This window comes from Syzygium oleosum, unplaced genomic scaffold, assembly GCF_021117445.2.
Source record: "Syzygium oleosum isolate NSW1041296 unplaced genomic scaffold, Sole_v2.1 Sole_v2.01, whole genome shotgun sequence".
Lineage (NCBI taxonomy): Eukaryota > Viridiplantae > Streptophyta > Magnoliopsida > Myrtales > Myrtaceae > Syzygium > Syzygium oleosum.
Window position 1 is genome coordinate 31,498,545 of NW_026607485.1, and position 18,752 is coordinate 31,517,296.

The 18,752-nt window shown below is 39.6% G+C and overlaps 2 protein-coding genes across 2 annotated transcripts; one reads left to right on the plus strand and one right to left on the minus strand.

The window, feature by feature from the left end:
* The first annotated feature begins 2,810 nt into the window (after window positions 1-2,810).
* Window positions 2,811-8,272, plus strand: LOC115662136 (TMV resistance protein N-like). The gene is made up of 3 exons (XM_030584318.2): window positions 2,811-3,480; window positions 6,990-7,478; window positions 7,956-8,272. The coding sequence occupies exons 1-3, from the start codon at window positions 3,011-3,013 to the stop codon at window positions 8,029-8,031; spliced, it is 1,035 nt and encodes a 344-aa protein (XP_030440178.2). The 5' UTR covers window positions 2,811-3,010; the 3' UTR covers window positions 8,032-8,272.
* A 7,263-nt stretch (window positions 8,273-15,535) lies between these two features.
* On the minus strand, window positions 15,536-16,036 carry LOC115662138 (TMV resistance protein N-like). Its single transcript, XM_030584319.1, has one exon. It carries the CDS (start codon window positions 16,034-16,036, stop codon window positions 15,536-15,538), a length of 501 nt encoding a protein of 166 aa, XP_030440179.1.
* Window positions 16,037-18,752: the final 2,716 nt, after the last annotated feature.

Genomic DNA, 18,752 nt, shown 5'->3' on the forward strand with positions numbered 1-18,752 from the left:
TCATTCTTTCCTTTCGGAGCTTCTCCATTTCTCGAATGCGATTGCGCATTTCTGTCATATCACTTATGTCTCGTTGAGTAGAAGTTTCGGCTACAAGAGCAGCTGCAGCAAAAACTGGGGAGTTTTGCGGTGGTGGAAGAGAGTATCCGATTCTCGGAATAGAGAAAAAGTTAGTAGGCTTAAATTTTCCTTCTTCAAGGAGAACTGATTTGCCTTCTGAGTTTCTCTATTTCATTCTTTGGACTTTCAAGATAATGGTAGCCAAGATGCTGGCCTGATTCCAGAGCATGAAGTCTTTTCTGGAAATCCACAAGCATCTTTTTTATGGACTCGTCGTATCTTCGGATGTCTTGTTGCACATCAATAATTTTGGAGTCAAGTGTCTTGAAAGCCTGATTTTGTGCTAGGAGAGTTTTCGACTGCCAATTTAGAACAGCCTCAGTAGCAGGCGTTCTTTGTGGCCTTCCACGTTCATCAACATCAATGGGAGAACGAATTTTTGGAGCATGAAGGTATCGTCGTTGCGGATCAGTGAATTCTTCAGTAGCAGGAAAAGAAAGCTGAGACTTTTCAACAGGATTTAAAGGAGGAAAGTCAGCTTCATTAAACATGGAGATAAATGGAAGTTGTCCGGTAATTGGGTTTTCAGGAAAGACTGAAATTTCAAGTGGATAAGAATTTTTCTTTACCCATTTATAAATGGGCTTGTAGAAAGGGGAAACAACAGATTTTTTATATGGGGGTAAAACTGAAGGTGATGGTGGTGATGATGGGAATGATGGGGATGATGAGGTTGATGAGGGTGATGGTGGTCCGTATGATACCATAAACTGGTATCCACTATTTTCTCCAAAAGTATCAATGGTAGGGTCTCCATCCAAATATCTTTGGTAGAAGCTGTCCTTGGCCTTCCTAGCTTTTCGCTTAGGCCTGGTAGTTGGATCTACTTCATCTGGGGAGTTTGTGCATGAAGAACACTAGCAAAAAGGATCCCAGAAGCAATGACCATAAGGATCTTTGTAGTGATGGACAAGATGCCCGTCACTTTTGAAGTATTGGATTAGCTTTTTTGGGTCTGGTTCCTCAGGAACTGGATTAGGAACACAGGGTTCTATCATAAAGATAGTAGGAAAGATGGAAGGAGTTTCTTCCTTCTCTTTGCGGAATTTGATGGTTACAGTACCATCTCTTTATCTGACAAATTCGGAGTCTGAGGACTGGAGAGGTTGGCTAATTTGGTGGAGCTTTTCATAATTTATTATCCAAGATTCAGGAAGAAGCTTGGCTAACTTTTTTTTTGGGATCTGCCGAGGAACATGAATGCAAGAGGCCTGATCATTTTGCATGGAGATGAACAGTGCATCTTCATTTCCATGTTGGAAATTCAGATCTAGAGCATGATTTTGGACTCTATACATCATTTGGTAATGAAGAGTTGCAGCAATAGAATCGGCAGTTTGAGGAGCTCTAGTAAGCTGAAGTTGTACTTTCAAGAAGGAAAGTAGCTGGGGATCGGAAAGGGCAATATTAAAATTTGGATAAAGGGTTACAAAAACTGTTCCAGCATTTAAAGTGGTTTGGACAAGCACTGCAATACTGGGCGCTTTGGTATTCTAGGAACCTGGTATCCAAAAGAGCCATTCTTGCTACTGACAGGCAAACCTGTTTCTCCCATGAAAGGTAAAAGCAAGACGGACTGCGCCATAGTGAATATGCGAATACCCCTGTTGGATCCACTGTTTGGGAAATTCAGGAGGAATTTGAAGAGTAACAAAGTACTCCTTTTCAGAGGCAGGGATTGGATGTTGGTCAAATTTGGAAGACTGGACATATTCCTTAACCTCTTTCGCAGTCTGACGGATGAGATGTCGTATAGACCTGATGGGGGAAAAAGATGTAGTAGGTTTGGCAAAAGCTGAGTATGGATTCATGAGAGGAAGTTGCGTTTCGGAAATCTTGGTGTCATCACTAAGAGAGACTTCATAGAGATAGTCTATCGTAGAAGCATGTGAAGTACGAAACTCGGTTAAAGATGAAGAAGAAGACAATGGAGTGAGAGAAGCGGTAAGAGCAATTGGAGTTGTATCTGGATCGGTCATGATGAGGAGAAAGGATTCTTCGCAGCACTGAACAATCACCAACTAAGCGCATGGAACGAACCAAGCTAGACATAAAACCATGCTCTGATACCAATGAGGGGACCTCCACCTGGATCTCCGGAGCCGGAGCCACATGGGGCACCTCGGACGGCACGATCTCGAGGATCTCCTTTGAGATAGGGGCGTGGTGGCCAGCGCATCGAGGTCGGCGCGGTGCTTGGCGACGCCCTTCCCGCCGTCGTGCTGGTGGGAGGTGAGGGAGAAGGAGAGGAGGAAGAGTGCGACGATAATGAGGAAGCCGTGAAATATACCGACCGACCCACAGTAGGAGGATGAAGATGGAGGTCGGCTTGAACAGCTTGGTGTTCACGAACGACAAGTTGTAGACCGGCATCTTCGTATTGACTCTTCGCAAGAAAAAAATTGGGCCTTTCGGCGAACAGAGGCATGGGTGGTTTCGATCGCGAAGAGGAAGGGAGAGAGAGAGAGAGAGAGAGCAACATCGTGAACAGAACAGTGCAAAGAAGATGAGGGAGAAAGAGAGGAGAGAGGGAGTGTCCGTGTGTCTAATAGAGAGAGGAGACGAGGGAAAAAGTAACGGAGAGACAGAGGAGTCAAAAGGTGAGCCTGAATTGTCAGATGTCGACTTTTGAATGATGTGCTGTACAGGTAACGTGGAGTATTAAACTCACCCAATATTTTTTCCTGATCTATGGCTTAAGTATGGTGAGAGTAGAGAGAGACAATAATATTATTAAAAGACTTAACAATACTCTTTGTTGACCTGCGAGATAAAAAAGAAAGAAAAAAGTTCATGTATGAAATGGTGAACAAAACTTCCTCTAACAAAATACCAAACCTTGGGCAACTCCCTGCTCATTGTTAACCTCCTCTGTTTCCCGATTATAATAATGGCTTCTTCTTCCAAGCCTAGAACGAGCCAAGTGTTCGTGTGTTTCAGAGGCTCCGACCTCCGCTATGGCTTCCTTACACATCTCTACGCAGCTCTGGACCAGACCGGAATGTTCATTTACAAAGAGATTGATGATTCCAGGAAGGGAGGGAAGATATCTGCCGCTATTTTTAAGGCAATCGCGGAGTCAGAGTTCGCGATCATCATTTTCTCTGAGAACTTTGCTTCCTCGAGATGGTGTTTGCTTGAGCTGACGGAAATCATGAGCCGGAAGAACTGGACGCAGCTGGTCGTGTTGCCGGTGTTTTTCAAAGTGAAACCAAGCGACGTGAGACGCGTGGAAGGGATTTATGGGAGAGATATGAGGATGCATCAGGAAAGGTCGACGACGGATCGGGAGAGTGTCCGTATGTGGAAGTGTGCTCTCCATGAAGCCGGTAGCTTGATGGGGTGGCACTTGGATGGCGGGTACGTAGTAATTTTGCCCCTAACTCTGATTCTCTCGCGCGAACACACTCTCATTAGACACACAGCACAGAGCACACTTAAGCATACGAAACAGAGCACCATGTGCGAGCGTTCGTCCTCTCCAGGCCTCCGCTGATCCTCGACACGCCGCCGCCCGAGTGGTCACGTCCCCACGCCGCCCCAGCCGCTTCACCTCAGCCCTCCGTCTCTTCCCAGATCGGCTGTCCCTACCCTCCGGCGACTGGGACGGCAGAGACTTCCCTCTGTCACGGACGGAGGGACAAAAGCAGAGAACGAGAGGCGCGACAACGGCTGGCGGCGGGCATTACTAGGGTTTGAGTTTAGGGTAAAGTGAGTAGTGGCCAACGGGTAGGCCTGGGCCCCAGGCCCTGGCTAGCCCAGGCCCATTTTCGTTTTTTTATAGTAAATCTACAAATTAGATTCTACAAAAATATATAAAAAAAATCCACGAAACCCAAAATTTTGAAATGTGCGAATCGAGATAGTTGTTAGAAGAAAAATTGCACAAAAATTCAAATAGAATAAGTTTCCCTTATATCAACGACAGTACATACTACATAAAAAACTGAAGTACCATAATCCATGTCTATATCTTATATCTACTATAGATAGTTATAATTGAAGCTGAAAGAATATTCACTCTCGTGTTCACCACGTGGGAGGTAACTTTGCTTGTCATTATCGCTTGGCAAGACACGTGGTCTAATTCTTTCATTTGGCCCATGTTTGACTAATTTTAGCTTTAGTTTTTGATTTGTCATATATCTTGAAATATATTTTTAAAAAATATATTTGCTTGAAAAAAAAAACTCATGATAGTTATATTATCAACTTAATTTAGAAATTTTGTTTATGCTGATTTGAGATACGAAAAAATTGACGAAAATAAATATCTGAAATAAAATTTTAATTAACATATATTTAGTTTAGACTATGGAAAATATAACTCATTATCAATAACATAGATAGTGCAAGTTATTGTGAATATAAATCATGATATCAAACTATATATAAGCATTTAGACAATACAAATAAATCCGAGATAAACTACTCCTAATTGGAAATACAGATGATTTCACGATGTGATTTAACTTCATTTGGTATTAGCTTAATGAACTATTGCAATGAAATTAGATAAATAAAAATTAAAAAGAAATATATATATTAATGAGCACGGAAATCTAGCAAAATGAAAAAGATACTTATTAAGTTGTTTCTAAATAAATGTATATTTTATTTTCTTACATGATCAAATTCAATTAACAAATAAACTCGCTTTATTTACCGATGATAATAAAATTAATTAAAGATAAATTTAAAAGATAAAAATTATTAAAGTAAAATAGTAATATGAAAATAATAAAATAAATGTTCGCAATAAAAAGTAAGCATAATATAAAGTAAACTGTAATATTAACTGATAAAATTATAATTAATTCACTTGATTTAATTATTTAATATAAAGAACAATTACAGCGTAACTTATTCATAGTTAGGTTGCATTCACATAATTTGATCCTTCCAAAATAAACTCGAAGTAAAATTGAAATAATGAAAAATAACAAAGTATAGCAACTTAATTCAAACAAGAATGGAAAATTACTAAGTTGAAGCGATTTTAAATATGTGCTATTATAGTTCCTGTTACTTTAATATTATATATAATTTGGTATACATATTTTTGGGAATGAGTTATCTATTGCTTTTTAGTTTATGTATTTATTCCTACTTTTGACATCCATTTATCATAAGCTAGCGAATCATCTCAATAAGTGTAAAAAAAATAGTTTCGAGTTTTAACTTAATATTGAGGAAAAAAATCATTTTTTATAGATATTACAAAGCTTCTCATATTGCATAAACAAATATGTATTTTCGAGTTATGATTCTCATGATTCAGTACATAAAGATAACTCTAATGAGATAACTTCTTAATTTAATCATTAAAAAAATTACACATCAAGACAATTTAATGTATCCTAAAAGGGCCCGTTACTTTAAATTTTTAAATTACTCAAATATGACTAATTAACTATCAAAATAATTGCTATCACTTTTATAATTCATGATGATAATATCTATCACATTATAACTGGTGAGAACAAACTTTGAATGAAGAGTTGCAATAATTTTTATAATGATCTTTAGGAGGAGTTTCAATGTTACATTGGTTTCCACAATTCTTGCAGAAATTATTACAATAAAGTGTATTTCACGTATACATGAGATTAAAGCATCAATAAAAATGTTACCCATCACCACAAAAAGCTAATAGCACATATTTCACATTTAAATGGATACTATAAAATGATAAAAATGGATATTAGCAATCAACAAGAAGAAGTTACTTACTGGTGATTTCAAAAAGCTTCTAAAAGGAAAATATGTGCCCACTGCTCAAGGTGCAGCTTCGCAAGAAAGACGAGACAAATAAATATTAGATGGGAATCTAATCATTCCATCTGCACTTGGTAAGGCTAAGTCCAAGTAAAAAGCATCTTGTTGGCCTGTTTGGACAAAAATAACGAAAGTTCAAAGCAGACTATCCAGTTCAAAGTCCAAGCTGATACCACTTTCCATTCTTGACCGCATCTCCAACACGGAAATAATCTCCGTAATCTATTTACCTTTGAACTTTCATGTATTGGACTTTTACATAATCCAATTTGGATCCGGTTCATATAACAACCTCAAATTCGAAACATATTTTAACATTTTTTGTACCTGGGTTTTGAATATTTGACCTAATAATCAGAGTTGCCAGTTGGTTCACCGCAATAACCATTTCTGAATCAGATTATACTTTGTAAGTAGGTTTGTTGCCAAACATATCATCCACCCTCTATACATGATTTTCGTCTTCAAGGATTTCTCCTCTAATTTTTTCTTTTTGGCTCAATCAAAAGACTTGTATGAACTTCAACTTGTCTTTTCAACCGACCAGGTCCTTCTTTTGGCAAGTCTTTCCATGGATGATACCAAGGCCTCTTCCGTTTCCCTCTGTCATTCGAAAATGAGAAAAAAGGACTCGGAATTGAAGAAATTTCCTTATCCTTGGTTTTCTCTTTTATAGCCTTTGTGGTACCCCGTGAAGGGTTAACCAGTTTCTTTATATTCGCCGCTTCTTTTGTTCTTGGATAGTTGGCTACATTATGTCGGCTGTTTGCTTTGGTCGTTCTTTCCTTTGGTCGTTCTTTTCTTCTTTTTAGTAATATTTCGTTTTCCTTATGCATGCTGAACAAATGTCTCGTGCTACTCATTAACAGGACGCAGTAGACAAATATGATGCCTGTGACAACTCTGCATTTCTTTCCACACTAACATCACAGCCTATGTGGAGCGGCAATATGAAATTGCCTCCTAAAATTTGTGGTCTTGGTCATTTTTGTGATCTGTTCTCCTTAGACCGAATTGTTATTGCTTGCTTCATTTAATTCGACAGCTTGGGCAGCTTATATTATCCACGTCTCTGTTGTTAGTAATTTCAGATGTGAGGCCGAATTAATCACAAACATCGTCAGAGAGATCTCTGCAATGACAAGGTTCGATGTGTTCCTAAGCTTCAGGGGTAAGGATGTCCGGGACTTCGTTAATAGCCTGTACGGGGCCTTGGTCCAGAAGCGCAGAAAACCTTTCATGGACAGTGAGAACTTATTGATGGCCCAGGATTTCCCACCAGCACTGAAGGACGCCATTGAACAATCTAACATGTACGTGGTCGTTTTCTCAGAAAACTACGCTGAATCTTGGTGGTGTCTGAAGGAGTTGGTGCAGATCCTAAGGAGGACAAACAAAAGAGAACAGCGGATGCTGCCGATATTTTATAAGGTGGAACTGGAGGAAGTGAGGGAACAGAAACAGTGTTATGGGAAAGCATTGGCTGAGCATGAGATCCAGTATGGGAAGCGCTCGGTCAAGAAATGGAGGGAGGCTCTCTCTGAAGCTGCCAATGTGAAGGGAATCCATCTGCATGATGGGTAAGATTTCAAACTCTTTCACCTTCTCCTAGAAATAATTTCTACTGTCTGGGGGAGAAAGTGTTGAGACTTGCGTAGCTTAATGCCCAAGGAAAGGTCCCAGCATCGACCTAGTCAACCTACCCTATGACATTGATTTCTGCCTTGTTTTTTTGGGTATAAGTAAAGGGAAACCGTATTGCAGTATTGTTATACTGTGAAGTCGTTAATATGAACTGAAGAGCATACATTGAAACTTCAATTTCGTTGCTCTGCTCAATATGCTTGGTTCATTCTCCGATTTGAAGCGACCAATATATTTCTTTTGGCCATCCAATAAATTTTACTGCTACAAAAGCCAATTTTTATTAGAAAAGACTGAACTAAATCAGAAACTTTTGGCCCAGTGAATATGCTCCTCTTACCGGATTATGCTGTTCACTTCTTGCTCTATATTTCATGATAAATGATATGTCTCTCGCTCTTTTGTTTTGACAGGAGTAAAGATGATTGGATCCCTCGCATTGTTGAAGAGATAGGGAAAATGATGGCAGAGATCAGAATAACGCAATGATGAAGATACTCAAAAAGTCAGTTTGGTCAGACAGAATAATAATTTCACTAGAGAGATTGGTGTGTGTGACATTGCTGCTTCATCTGAAAGTCACGAATATGGTGGAAGTTGTCTTTCAGTGTACAAGATTTTTAGCTGCTTAAAACTGTTGTTGAAACTTGGGAATTAACATCGACATGGTAAGACACTTCGCTGTGAAATCTATGTAAGTGATATGTCTAATTAATGTTGAAGAAGCGGGAGGGGGGAATGGAGCTTTGTGATCATGTGGTCAACCATAAAGCTCCATGCTATCTACTTTTTTTTTCTCCGTTAATGAAGTAAGGTTTTGTTAATGGCACAAAAGCAGGGGAGCAACCTGCTACAAGCTCAAAACATTACAGTGCAAAGAAGCCTCCAGTTATGACATAAGACTTCGTACCTATCCAATAGAGGAAACCACTAATCATCCCCGTATGGACCTTTGGATCTTTGAGACAATTAGATCAACACTTTCCTAAAGATATTGATTATATTAGATTGAGACAAATTTATTGTCTCAGACTTTGAGAGTATGAAGTATTGGCATTCTTAATTGGATTAGGTCTATGTAACAAATTTCACAGAGCAACTTCGAAGACCAAGGCCATTCGACAAGCATTCACTTAATTTTGGATGAATGCGCTCTGCATCACAAATCATAAAGAGAGGGAAAAATAAGTTCCTCAGCCATGTAAATAGCATGATGCGAAACCTGTATTTTATAGTTTTTTGAATTTTATTGAAGGAGCAAATATTTAAATATTTCTAGAAGAGACGAAAAAAGGGAAAAACAAAAGGCATGGGAATCCAAATCCCCCTAGTTCGCTGCCTCTAGAATCACCTCCTCAACAAGCTGTGACCAATCCGAACAGGCATGTTTTGCAAGCCAACACTCATATAATAGTTGGTGCAAGTGGAACCCATGGTCTCGCCATAATTAAGACCATCCTATCTTCTTTGTTAAGTTGATCAGCTTTCCTCTACATCTATTTCAGTTGGAATATCTTGTTCCTTGGTGTTTACTGAACTGTCTACCTCTGAGTCTCTTTCCCTGAGAATCCAATTATTTTCTATCGGCTGACGGTGCTGGAGCATGACCTCAGATTATCCTCCCGTTGCTGGCATATCAGACGGAATCAACACTTCTTTTAAGCTCCCTTTAATGCTCTGAGAGAAACTTGGATATGGCTTTAATCATTTCACAAAAGCTTCTCAACTTCATACAACCTACTGTGCGGGAGATATTCAAGACACACGTGATCGGATTCCAACAAAATTAAGCTACTCCCATGCCAAATCATCCTTGATCATCAACCAATATGTTGAAAATATGTGAAAGACTTGCCAAAAGAGCAAACCGGTCGGTTGAAAAGACAATTGAATTACATTCAAGTGTTTTGATTTGAGTCCAAAAAAACTTGTTAGAAAATAAATAATAAGTATTTACTTTATTTTGCTTGATTTCCGTTCTCTTTAATTAATATTTATTTCTAATTGTTCTTTAACTAATTTCATTTTAATTATTCAATTAAGCTAATACCAAATAAATTTAAATCACATTATGAACTAATCTATATTTCCAATTAGGAGTAAGTTATCTATGATTTATTTGTACTGTCTACCTACTTATATATAGTTTGATATCATGATTTATATTCACAATAACTTGCATTATCTATGTTATTGATATAATGAGTTATATTTCTCATGCTTTAAACTAAATATATGTTAGATAAAAGTTTATTTCGAGATATTTATTTTCATATATTTTTTGGAATTTCAAATCAGCCTGAATAAAATTTTCAAATTAAATTGATAATTTTACTGTCATGATTTTTTTTCAAACCAACATGTATCTACTAAAAATGCATTTCAAGATATACGACAAGCCACTAACTAATGCTAATTAGTCGAGCATGGGCCAAGTGAAACAATTGTACCATGTATCTTGCCAGGTGACAATAATAGAGCAAAGCTACCTACCACGTGGCACATGAGTGAATATTTTTTCGGCTTCAATTATAACTATACATATAGTAGATATAGGATAGGATATAGATATGAATGGTATATGTCAGCTTTTTATACATAAATGTACTGTCTTTGATATTGGAGAAACTTATTCTACTTGAATTTTGTGCAATTTTTCTTCTAACAAATATGTCAATTCGTACATTCAAAATTTTGGGTTTTGTGGATTTTATATATTTTGGTAGAATTTTTTTTTTGGTCGGTATTTTGGTAGAACTTAGTTTGTAAATTACTTGGAAAAACCAAAAAAGGGCCTGGGCTAGCCCGCCTCTCCATTGGCCACTCACCCCCCTCTCTTCTCCCCTCCGCCTTTGCTCCGCCGTCATCGCGTTCCCCCAACATCACGTTGTTGAGCGTCAGAGGCACGGCAACAATATTGATTTGATGAAAGGAATTTTTGAAGGTGAAACAATCGCAATTCGCTTCTTTCTATTGCATATCTCAATTACAAGAGAAATAGATTATATATAGACCATAGTTTGATTCGAAATAGGAAACCTATTCTAATTAGGAAATCTAATTGACTTAGGAAACTTTCCTAAAATATAACTAGAAACAATATCTCACAATATCTATCAAAATATGGAAATACGAACAGACTCAAAAAGGAAACAAGTACTAACAAATTTGGTTTAATTTCTAACACTCCCCCCTAAACCAAATTCTCTTCCATCGATCATTCCAAGCAGGCTCTTGAACTTTCGAAAAGCATCGATCTTGAGAGGTTTAGTAAAAATATCTGCTACTTGATCTCCGGTCTTCACATGCAATACTTCAACTTTATTCTCTTTAACCTGTTCTCGGATGAAGTAATATCGAACATCGATATGTTTACTTCGTTCATGAAAAACTGGATTTTTCGCCAAAGCAATAGCAGAAACATTATCAACAAAAATCTCCGTTGCTTTCTTCTGCTCCATAAGAATATCTTTGAGTAGTCTTCTCAACCATATTGCATGACAAACGCATGAAGATGCAGCTACATATTCAGCTTCACATGTCGATAGAGTAACACTTGATTGCTTCTTTGATGACCACGTGAAAGCAGTGTCGCACAAGAAAAATACAAATCTCGTGGTACTTTTTCGATCGTCGATATCTCCACCATAATCACTATCCGAATAAGCTCTAAGTTTGAAAGATTCAGAGCAATAATAGTGTAAACCATGAGAAATAGTACCTTTGATGTACCGAAGTATTCTCTTTGCAGCTTTAAGATGAGATGATTTCGGCTTCTCCATGTATCGACTAACAATTCCAACACTATACATAATATCCAGTCTCGTGCATGTCAAGTATCTCAAACTTCCAATCAAGCTTCTATAATATGTCGAATCAACATCGGCACCATCATCAAACTTCGAAAGCTTGGTTCCACACTCCATTGGTGTATTGACTGGCATACAGTTCTTCATGTTGAATTTTTCAAGGATATTTTCTGCATATCCTTTTTGGGAAATAAAAATCCCATCGGTACTTTGCTTCACTTCGATACCAAGGAAATAATTCATGAAACCATTATCGGTCATCTCAAATTCTTTCACCATCGATGCCTTAAAAGCATCAATCATCGCCGAATTATTTCCTGTAAAAACAAGATCATCAACATATAAACAGGCGAGTAGAATATCACCTTTTTCTTGCTTCAAATAGAGTGCATGCTCGTATGGACATTGAGAGAATCCATTCGCCTTGAAATATGCATCAATTCTGGAATTCCATGCTCTCGGTGCTTGTTTAAGCCCATATAGAGCTTTCTTCAACCTTAGCACTTTGTCTTCATAACCTTTCACAACAAACCCCTCGGGTTGTTCGACATAAATTTCTTCTTCAAGGATGCCATTCAAGAATGCTGATTTGACATCCATTTGATAAATCCGCCAATTATTTTGAGCAGCAATGGAAATAATCAATCTAATCGTTTCCATGCGGATGACAGGGGCAAAAACTTCATCATAGTCGATTCCGGCTTTTTGCTTGTACCCCTTCGTTACTAATCTAGCTTTGTACCTTGTTACTTCACCTTTCTCATTCTTCTTGGCCTTGTACACCCATTTAACACCAATTGATTTATTGTCCTTCGGAAGATTAGCAAGCTCCCATGTTTGATTTTTCTCGATGGCTTCAATTTCTTCGTTCATGGCTTTCCTCCACTTTTCTTCTTTGGCCGCATCATCATAAGCAAGTGGTTCATAATCTGCAAGAAGACATATAAGATGAAGCTCTTCGGTGGCTTCGTAAATTTCAGACAATCTTCTTGATCTTGGCACTAGCGGTTCATCGACACTATTTGAAGAGGATGGTGTTGATGAACTTGAATAAGATGTTGGAGAAGAAGGTGAAGGTTGATCTTTCAACTCCGTTTGATCGGAATCATCACGAATATTCGCTTCTTCTTTTAGATTTTCTTCCCACATTCCATCTTCATCGAACTTGACATCTCTACTTACATACACTTTCAAAGTGTTAGGGTCAAATAATCGATAGGCTTTGGATGATGAGTCATACCCAATAAAGATGAGCTTTTTGCTCTTGTCTTCAAGTTTCGATCTTTTTTGATCCGGGACATGAGCATATGCAATGCTTCCAAAAATTCTCAAGTGCGAAACACTTTGTGTTCTCCCGGTCCATGCCTCTTGTGGAGTTACGCCTTCAAGTCCATATGTTGGACATCTATTTTGAAGATAGACGGCACACGAAACAGCTTCTGCCCAAAGTTCCTTGGACAAATTTTTGCTCTTCAACATGCTTCGAACCATATCAAGAATGGTTCTATTTTTCCGTTCAGCCACACCGTTTTGTTGAGGAGAATACGAGGCCGTCAAGAAACGCCGAATACCATGATTTTCACAGAATTTGTTGAATATGGCTGAGGTGAATTCTCCATCACGATTAGTCCTCAAAGCCTTGATAAAATAGCCGCTTTCCTTTTCAGCCAGGTTCTTGAATTGTTTGAAAATATCAAACACTTATGTCTTTTCTTTCAAAAAATACACCCAAGTTTTCCGAGTAAAATCATCAATAAAAGTAACAAAATATCGATGATTACCATATGAGTGAGGATTGATCGGGCCACACAAATCAGAATGAATCAACTCAAGCGGCTTCTTCGCTCGATAAGTCGCCTCCTTCGGAAAGCTAGTTCTGGAATGCTTGCCGATAACACACCCTTCACATAATTGATCGGGATGATCAATATGTGGTAAGCCATAAACCATCTTCTTGCGAGAAAGCCAATTGAGTCCGCCAAAATTGAGATGGCCAAACCTCAAATGCCACAACCATGAAGGATCATCTACGCACGTCTTTAGACATCGAGACATCTCACACTTTATATTAAGAATAAACATCCTGTTCTTCGACATCTTCACATTTGCTATCAATTTATTATTCCGATCTCTCAACATAAGATTAAGATCTCTCATATAAACAGTATAACCTTTCTCCAGAAGTTGTCCCAAACTCAATATATTGCTTGACATTTTTGGAACATAATAAACATTGGTAATAAACTGACGTGCACCATTCTTTAAGCGAATCAAAATTGTACCTTTCCCTTCAACAAGAATTTTAGAGTTATCACCGAATGAGACACTCCCTTTAATTGTCTCATCTAACTCGGCAAACATGTCATTTCTCCCGCACATGTGATTGCTTGCGCCGGTATCCAAATACCATGTATCGCTTAGACCTTCTTCATATTCTTTGAATGCCAATAAGAGAACTTGATCAGCATCATTCACCAAGTTCGCCTTTTCGTCTACTCTACTACTTTCTTTGTTCCAGCAATTAGAAGCATAATGGCCAAGTTTATTGCAATGATAACATCGGATTTTAGATTTATCATACCATTGGCTTGTCGAGTTCTTTCCTCTTCCACGAACACCTCTTTGGTACCGGTATCCTCCATCACTTCGAGCGGGATCTCCTCTCGTCGTCCGCGACCTCTTCCTCGAAAGTGACCTCGGCCACGACCTCGATCATGATCTTGATTTGTCCCGTGATTTTGTACGGGATCTCTTCTTTGCTCCTTTTCATCTCGTATGGTCAACTGCGTTTGGAGAACTTCCTCCACCGGTTCAATCTTTTTCTTTCTAAACCTTTCTTCATGGGCTTGTAATGAACCCATAAGTTCATCGACCGTCATGGCATCCAAGTCTTTGGATTCTTCGATTGCAACCGCAATATAATCATACTTCTTGTCTAAGGACCGAAGTATTTTCTCAACAACACGAACATCGGAAACTTCTTCTCCGTTTCTTTTCATCTGATTAACAATTGCCAAAATTCTCGTGAAATAATCAGCAATCAATTCAGATTCTTTCATACGAATTACCTCGAATTCGCCTCTCAAGGTTTGAAGGTGAATCTTCTGAACTTTCTGAACTCCTTGATGTGTGTTTTGAAGAATCTCTCATGCCTCTTTAGCGGTAGTGGCGTTCGAAACTTTTTCGAACATGGAATCATCTAACGCTTGATAGATGATCGACGGGGCATATTGATCTTTCGTTCGAGCCTTCTCCAAGGCATTCCTCTGATTCTGGTTCAACGTGGCTTCATCCTCTGGCTCATCATAGCCAGTGTTAACAAATTCCCACACACCGTAGGCGCCGAGTAGAGCTTTCATTCTAGCAGCCCAGTTACCATAATTTTCTTTGGTAAGACGAGGGTATTGAAGAGGAAGCTGATTGTTCGTTGAGGCCATGATCACGAACCGTAAGCTCTGATACCAATTTGTTGAGCGTCAGAGGTGCGGCAACAATATTGATTTGATGAAAGGGATTTTTGAAGGTGAAATAATCGCTATTCGCGTCTTTCTATTGCATATCTCAATTACAAGAAAAATAGACTATATACAGACCATAGTTTGATTCGAAATAGGAAACCTCTTTCTAGGAAACCTATTCTAATTAGGAAATCTAATTGACTTAGGAAACTTTCCTAAAATATAACTAGAAATAATATCTCACAATATCTATCAAAATATGGAAATACGAACAGACTCAAAAAGGAAACAAGTACTAACAAATTTGGTTTAATTTCTAACACACGTCCCCGCCACCGTGGCTTGCCTGTCACCGTCTCCTGTCCCAGCCGTTGTCGCGCCGTCAAGTCTCAACCTTCGTAACCAGCCTCAGGCGACCATCGCCCGAGGGTAGCGACCGCCGATCGGGCTTGAGACCCCAGATCTGGCTTCACCACCCTTGATTCGTCTCCAAAAGCCGCTTAACATGGAGAGGCAGAGAGGGGCTGAGGTGACGCCGCTGGGGCGGCGTGGGGACGGAAGCACTCAGGCGGCGGCGTGTCGATAATTTGCGGAGGATTGGTGGGAACGAACGGCTCGAACTCGGTGCTCTGTTTCGTGTGCTGCTAAAGTGTGCTCTGTGCTGTTTGAACGTCTGATGAGAGTGTGTTCGCGAGAGAGAGAGAGAGTTAGGGGCCTAATTACTACTTACTCATAACCCAAGCGCCATCCGAACAGGTCGCCGGCGTAATAAAGAGCCGCCTTCCATCTCTTCACTGTCTCCGAATCCTTCCCCAACTTGGACTCATGCACCTCTACAGCTTTCTCGAAATGCCAACGTCTCAAATCTCCTGGTTCCACTTTGTAAAATACCGGCAACACAATCAAATCCTTCGGTTCCTTGCACTTCTGTTCCTTGCACTCTATGATTTTTGCCAGCACTTTCAAACAGCACCACGAGAGAGCGTACTCCTCAGAGAAAACAATGCTTGCGATGCGGGATTCCTCGATGGCCTTCGCAATAGTGGTCGACATATCCTCTCCCATCCATGATTCTTCGGTGTCAATGTCGTTGTAAGTGAATATTCCTGCCTGGTCTAATGCTGTGCAGAGATGTCCGATGAAGTTGTGGCGGACGTCCTCGTATCTGAAACTCAGGAAGACGCGGAAACTCATTCTGGGCTTAGAAGAAGAAGAAGAAGAAGCCATCGAATAGAGGAGGTTAACAAGGAAGTGATTATTAATCACTGATTACTGGCTTGTTTGTTTTTTGGTCAGAATGGTTTATGGATGTGGCCGATGCGTACACGGCGAGAGTTGACCCTAGCATCTGAGATGACGTGGTATCCTCTAATTCCGTGTTCTGCCCTTCCATTTAAATTCTGTAGCAGATATTCCATTTATGCCGAGATGGTCTGGAACTTCACGACACGGGAGCAGCTATTTTTTTTTTGGTCTCGTTCTCTCTCTTTTTTCTTTTTTTGGATCACCTATCTTATTTCTATTTTTTTTTTTGTTCTGTCTTATTTCTATTTTCCAAATCACTATATATATGCTTACGTGCTATGCGCAGGTTTTGAAACCCACGGGAGCAGCTATTTTTTTTTTTTGGTCGAAACACGGGAGCAGCTATTCAAGTGCAAGAATTCGAGATGTTTTGACTTCAATGTAGTAGGACAAGTCTTGATGCTTAAACGAGATTCACGATCGAAATCAACAAACTTGTCCATATGCCCAATGGATTCATCATGGATTTCAAGTAAACGAACACATCCATGTAGCATCAAACTATCAACATTTACAATCATCGAAAGGTAGGGACTCTTCTTGAGAAACCTGCTTTCACCAAACTTTAACATATTTCAAATTTCTAGGATTCTGCAAAACGTTAAAAATGAAAATCCAATAGTTAGTTTCCCATTGGCTTATTATATTATTAAGCCTATCAATACTGATGACATACCTTGAATTTTTTTCTTTTTTGGTCGAAAGGACATACCTTGAATTCACTCCCTAATTCTAGAACAAGACTGTACAGCATGTGAAGTCCCACGATCTTCTCTGCATTGCAAAATGTCGGCAAGATTGTTGATAGCTATCCAAGCCATTCAAACCATCTCAAATCTGGAGCGAGACATTGCTCGGCTACATCAGGAAATCATGCATTTCGAAGGATGAGCAATCTCAGCCCCTTCAAATTTGCTGAAGAAGCAGGTCTAATGTACAAATCTTCTTCTGGATTATACTCCCACAGTCCGATTTCTTTGATTGTATTTGATGCCTGTAAAAGAGAGATACGGCAGTCCAAGATTACCAAAAAATCACACACCATAATGTCTTCAATAGATTTCACTGGTTCATTATAGTTGCAACTGTGAGAATGAGCTGTAAAATATATTTATGATTGTAATTAGCTAGAATCAAGGATTATAGTTAGCTAGTTTAGAGGATATATTTTTTAAGATTCTTTCTTTTCTTTGTATATATATACGCTTCTAGGTCATTGTAAACTTGATAAGAAGAAATACATAAAAGTGAGGAACATGGTTTTCTTCCTCGAAATATCATTGTGTTAACATGGTATTAGAGCCAAGGGTTTACTCTTTGTGAGTACTGTACGTGAATCCTCGATTACGGCGGTCCCGCAGAATGATTGTTTGAGTACTGTACGTGAATATATATTTTTTTCTTTTTCGCTCGCTTTCTCTATTGCGCCGTTCGGCGTGCGTCCTACTCGATCTTCTTCATCTTTGTCACGATTGTTTTTGGATCCATGGAGGATCAGAACCCTACCGGAGCGGTGATTCCCCATCAGAACCAAGGGGGGAATTCGACCACGGAAGCCTTTTTGGAGAATCTGACTGCCAGATTAACTCAGATTCTCACTCAGAACCAGACGCACCCTCCTCCTCCATCACCAACACCGCAGAATGATTCGGCTTCATCTCAAATTGCAATTAAACTGGATGGAGCCAACTATGGATTATGGTCTCAGGTTGTCGAGATGTACATCACTGGTAAAGACAAACTGGGATATATCAATGGAGACCTTCCTCAGCCACTGCCTACAGATCCTGGCTTTCGGAGGTGGAAAACAGAAGACTCGACTGTGAAAGGATGGCTTATCAACTCCATGGATTCGGCGTTGATTGGCAATTTCATTCGCTTCCCAACAGCGAAATCTGTCTGGGATGCAATTGCAACGACTTTCTTTGACGGAACGGATGCCTCTCAGGTTTATGACTTGAAGAGGCGTGTTGCTCGGATGCGACAAGGAGGAGGACCAATTGAGGCGTACTACAACAACCTTCAAGGCTTGTGGAGAGAAATCGACTTTCGCCGTCCGAACCCAATGCGGTATCCTGAAGATATTGAAAGATACAATATGGCTATACAGGAAGATCGGGTATACATATTTCTTGATGGGTTGGACGACCGTCTTGACAAGGTTAGAGCGAGATGTTTTGCGAGATGCGGCCGTTTCCTACTGTTGAAGAAGCCTACGCGCGTGTCCGTCGAGAAGACATGAGACAAAGCGTAATGCGACCAACGGCGACACGGTCCATGATTCGGCAGCCATGGTATCTCGGGGAATAGGACGAATGTCAAAACAAATCAAGAACCGCTGTTGCAAATAGCGAAGCCAGGAGTTACGCAGGAAGGGGGAAAGCCTAGCTCGGCACTACGCCAGAAAATTTCTCCGGGGGGAGGTTGCTCGAATTGTGGTAATTCTAAGCATACCAGGGAGACGTGCTTTAAGCTTCATGGGTATCCAGATTGGTGGAAAGAGTTGAAAGCTCGAAAGCAAGCAGAAGGAAAAGGGAAAGCTTCTTTAGCAACTGCTGAGCCTCAATTGTCACTGATACCTCACGTTGATCCTCAGAATTTGATGTCAGGAGGTAACCATGGAAGTGCTTTGGTTAGT